This window comes from Asparagus officinalis, chromosome 3 (genome assembly GCF_001876935.1).
Source record: "Asparagus officinalis chromosome 3, Aspof.V1, whole genome shotgun sequence".
Lineage (NCBI taxonomy): Eukaryota > Viridiplantae > Streptophyta > Magnoliopsida > Asparagales > Asparagaceae > Asparagus > Asparagus officinalis.
The window spans coordinates 17960633-17965988 of record NC_033796.1 but is presented as its reverse complement, the minus strand read 5'-3'; the positions used below and the strand labels follow the sequence as shown (position 1 = coordinate 17965988).

Sequence of the window (5356 nt, the reverse complement as noted above, 5' to 3'; positions counted from 1 at the left end):
GAGAGGCCTAATTATGGTTTTCTAAACCCCTTTCAAGACATGTGAGACGTTATCTTGATCTGCGATTGTGAGAGTTTGGCAATTACAGCTTTGATGAGGATGAGACTGATTTTGATACGGCCAGAGTTGGATCCGTTGTTTGAAATTTGGCTGATGCAGAAATGAACGGAACTGTGTTTCCCCTAGGAAAATATTTGGGTCGAAGCGGGAGTAGGAGTTTTGAATCGGCAGGAATTTCGCTAAATTCCATGCCAAAATATGGGTATGATTATCTCCAACCTGGATTGTAGGTGCGAGAAAATGGATTCATTTCTGATCGTACTCACCACTGTCAAGTATTGTTATTTCCTTTTAGGATGAGGACATTCCTCTGAAAGCGGGTATGGAGACTGACAATTATGACAATCTTGATCTAGAAACATGCATTGATTGAGCTGGAGAGCTCGTTCCTTAATTTCTAAAGCTTCTACAACTTCGCCCGCACGGGAAATCGTCGCCCCATTTTCGCTTCAGAAGCATGTTTGATCTCTAAGCGAAATACACAAGACTTAGATGGGGAACAGATTGAAATTCTATCATCGCACTGTTCCATTATGCATTGTTTTTTTCAGAAAACTTCTTCAAAAAACTCCCCAGCTTCATCAGCTTTTTTTTTGCTCCTCATAAAATCCCCCGTGACACATTGATTTAAGGAAGTTTTTGCAAGCAATATCCAAGTTCCCTCATAAATTATTTGCACAGATCGCCATTTTCAAACCGTGATGAGGGACATGTTCTAATGAGGAAGATCTCTTAAAACTCGGTCAAAATACTTCCAAAAGGTTCGTCCCGCGGATAATTTAAAGTTTTGAATGTTGTTCTACAGCTTTACCGTTTTATGAATAGGAAAAAATTTCTTAAGAAAAACGGGTGACAAATTCATCCCAAGTTGAGATGCGAACTTTGTTCGGGTAGCCTGTACAAGCTTTTAGCTTTATCCTTAAGAGCAAAAATGAATAAATCTAAGCTTAATCGCATCTTCGGTTAATTCTCCTCATTTTAATCATAATACACACTCCTCAAATTCCGAAATAAAAATATCATGCGATCTTTCTGTTTCATGACCAAAGCGAATTTGGGAAGCATGTTTTAATGTATTGCGCGTCTAAGCCTCAAAATTTATTCCATTGTTTCGGGGAGCCTAATGCCACGAGGGGAATTGCATTCCTAATGTTTCGGATTAGTACATTCATGAGAACGGGCTGGATTAGGATGCATCCGATTTTCTATGATTTGGTTCAAAGCGACATAATTGATGTGTATGTATCCCTAATTCACTGCTTGCATACACCAAAATATTCTTTTTATTCTCTTTTTTTAAGCAAAAAAAACTTAGTTTTTTTTAATGAGAAGAAAAGGATTAAAGCAAAATCTTAACTAAAACAAATCAAAAACAATCCTTTCAATTAGCTTTAATTCATAGGGTTTAGCCATAACTTCACAGACCAGCTCCTAACCAGAAAACTCCTACAGTTGAAAGATAAAAGTTTTTACCCACGTAGTTAGCCAGGTAAGGATAGTGCTAGAGGGCTGACAAAGATCAATTAAGACCCTTTCTTGCGGACGCTTTACGGAAACCCCTAACAACCTTGCCTTAGCACCAACTAATTTCTGAGGAAATTAACGGTTCACTTAAGGATTTCTTGTTCCTTATTGAGCTCGAAATCACTTACGGGGCCAACGTCTAATGAGTTTTATTAGGCCTTGGGTAGTGATAGTGAGGAATTAGTGATTTTTTGGGCTAGCGAAAGGGGTGATGAAATCGCCCTCCCTTATCTTCGATTATGCGGTTTTTGCCCTTAAAAATATTTTTAAGGTGTGTGTCAAATCAGATGCTCAAATCACTTGGTGAATTCCGCTACACTATATGAATGCCAACCCTATGAATTAAAAGCAACTAAAAAGTGATGGAAAGAAAAAATCTTTTTTGTTTTATTAGGGTTAAACAATCAAACAAATGAGAAGGGGGGGATTTGTTTGAATTTATTATCTTTGTTAGTAAATGTCAAAAGTGGAAGCGTAAATTTTATTATGCGTCAACAAAAATAAAATCTTTTTTTAAGTCTAATTGTCTCTACATTGTGGAAGAATTGAGCTAAAGTTTGATTAAAACTAGAAAGCAGGACCTTACCACGAATAGCAAATCTTCAATCCTAGCCTCTCCACATCGCGGGCATCTTCAAGCTCCAAGGCCCGACGTGTTAGCGCCGGTTTCTTCACAAAAAACACACAACGTTAAAGAACCAAAAATAATTAAAACCTACTTAAGCACCTTCCCCGGCAACGGCGCCAAAAACTTGATGCGGCGATAAACTGTACCAAAAGGTTTGCAAGTGCCACAACCGTGTCAAGTTATAGTATTTAAAGATATCGATCTCCGAGAAGCGTGTTTTGTAGGAGAAAATATGAAATCGGTTTCTATATGTTGTGTTGCGCTGACACACTATGGAATGAATAAGGCTGAAATGTGATTGTGAAGAGATGATGAGAGTGAAAGTGGTGTGGTAAATAGGCTGCCAAGCGCTCGGTAAATGAGAGTGAAGCTATGAACCAATAAGATAGAGAAGGAAAAAAATTGGAATAAAAAAAATCAAGATGAAGACAAAATCCTTTAGATTAAAAGAAAATGGCAAGAAATTAAAGATGGTGCGATTCAATTATAGATATGAGTAATCTACAATTGAACCACTTCTTAGAAACCAATGGTAGTATATCTTCCTTCTATAGTGACGTTAGTGCCTAGAAGGCGCAATCAAACAAAATAAAATAAACCGACAAAGACGAAAAACCTAGAACCCCAAGAGTGGTTCTAGTCTTCAAGTGTGAATAGTGCCCGAGAAATTAAAACTGGTAACTTAGCAAAATAAATTGCAAATCTAAACTATAAAATCAAAATGCAAGAATTAAATGCGACGAAACTAAAACATCTTACTCTAGAAAGCATGGAACTAATCTAACGGCCTAAGGAGGGTTCTAGCCTCTTGAGCTATTTAACAGAAAATAAAGATCGTATTACTAAGCATTGAATAATTTAGAACTCTAACTAAATAAGCCAACTATAAAGGAGCAAATAAAGAGGAAAAGGATAGAAAATGCAATACCCTTCCAAATAATTCTCCATACTTCATCTTCATCATCATCACCATCAAACAAACGAGGAAGTAAGAGAAAAATTTAAAAGTGGAGTGAAAAATTCTTATTTTTAATTGCCAACCTAAAGTTTGACAATTTTGTGGAGGCCCTTCTCAATAAGAATAGGGCCCTCTCTCTCTCCAAAGAAGCTATTACAAATTTTTCACACCTTCTAACCCTCAACTCTCCATACCTCTTTCGCTATTTATTAGTATATCTTCATGAATATGTGATGCCATGTGGATTGTCATTGAGTGTCAGATCTTCCCATAGCACTACTCCATATCTCCACCTTGATTTATTTTGATTTCCAAAAGAGAATTAAAAAAATTGCAATATTGTAACTCTGAACGAATTTTCGGCCCAGTCTCCATATGCAAGCAAAAATAGTGCTTAGCCCACTGGTACATATTTCATCTTATTTCCAAAGGCAAAGGTACAAGCATAGCCGGGCCCACTGAGCAAGCATTTGATGTTTGCGGCCCCATCACACTCCATTTCATGCAGCAAACGAGCTCCGGTCGCTTGAGTTGATTCCGATTCATTAGGGTCAGAGCTCATTGATTTTCCAAGAAACATGCGGAAGAGCCAGACAACGTCCAACTTGAGAAGACTGCCCCAAGCCAAGTCTCCAATTGATCAACTCCCGGTCCAGTCCATCTGCATTTATATTGAACAATAACTTGGTGTCAGCTAAGTGCTAATCTTGTGCCCACAAGTTTCTGGTCAAGCTTTATTATGGCATGATAATTCCCAATTCCAAGGCAAGTACTCTCTTCGGCCCACTAATTCATTTTCGGCGCCCAAATGAGATAAGGTGAGCAGCCAGCACAACGTCGCACATATCGCCAACTCCAAATTTGATTAAATGCTAGCTCATGTTGAATCTCATCCATTGCTCGTAATCTCTTTTGCATTAAAGGTCCCAAATTCATTTCCACCTCTCTTGCCAATCAAAAGTCCATTCCCAATTCAATTATTGAATTTTTCTTACTTTTCTATATTACATCCAAGCGGCCATTGCTTGAGAGATGGGCATTTTTGGAGATTTTATTCATTCGATTAACCTGTAATTAGAAAATAAAAGCAATTATTAGTGCGTATATTTATTCATATAAAGATAAGATAGATGACGCGTATAAAACTGTAATAAAACTGGCTGATTATCACTATATATATATATACTAGTATATATTAGTATCTATTAAAATCACTGATATATATATATATAATATAGTATATATAATACTACGGTATGTATACTATATAGTATACTATATATATATATAGATATAATTTTTAAATCAAAAAGATGAAAGTAGTTATCTTAATATTCTCAACTCTCCCACCTCCTTTTCCCAAAAAAAAAACCAGCTCTGGTGTATTTATTAAGTTTACTCAAGCCTGCTCATAGTTTAAGGATGACAAATAAAACTGAAAATATAATATAAATGACACTGTGTCCCCGAAATGTACATCCTATTCCTAATACATAAGTTAACACGCTATTTTCAACTGTTCTAGAAGAAGACCCAATCAAACAGCGGCTCTGATTTGTCAATTGAAACCAATAAGAAAGATTTTTTTCCCCCTTCCTTCATCTAAAAGGCAGCGACAATTTCAACTTGCAACAACAAGGAAAACCCAAATCAAATTAAGCTAATAATGAAGTCTTAGATCTTGAAACATGACAAATAAAGCCATACGTAATCTAATCTTCATCGCTAATCAACTATTTCTTTAATTGAGAAAAAATAAAAAAAAACTCCCGCACAACAGGGCTATCTTAATTTCACAATTACATTGAACTCTATTTTCCGTATAAATTAAAACCCAAACAAATTAATATTTACAGATTACACCTCTCCAGAGGCTCTTCACTAATCAATTCTCCTTCTTCCCCTGGAAAATTTTCTGCGGCGCCGGCCGGCCACAACGATGACTTCCACAATCACCATCATCGTCGAGAGGCAGCGTCCTCTTCCTCCTCTCAACAGCTCTCCTCACGTGACAATTCAGGAACAGCGTCAGCAGGGCCGCATTGAGCACCGAATTGAACAGCCAGGCCCCCATCCCGTTGCACCCCCCTTTCCAAAAGTGGAGCGCCAGGAACCCGAGATGGCCCACCAGGTTGCAACCCATCAGCCCGAACTGGCACGCCACCACCACCGGGAAACAGTTGGGG

At 37.6% G+C, this 5356-nt stretch overlaps 1 protein-coding gene across 1 annotated transcript in view; it reads right to left on the bottom strand.

The window, feature by feature from the left end:
* The window catches only part of LOC109834698 (elongation of fatty acids protein 3-like), a 1077-nt gene continuing 620 nt past the window's right edge, over positions 4900 to 5356 (bottom strand). Inside the window, exon 2 of the mRNA XM_020402726.1 lies at positions 4900 to 5351. Coding sequence (XP_020258315.1) covers positions 5056 to 5351 — 296 coding nt within the window. The 3' untranslated portion in view covers positions 4900 to 5055. The remainder of the gene's footprint in view (positions 5352 to 5356) is intronic.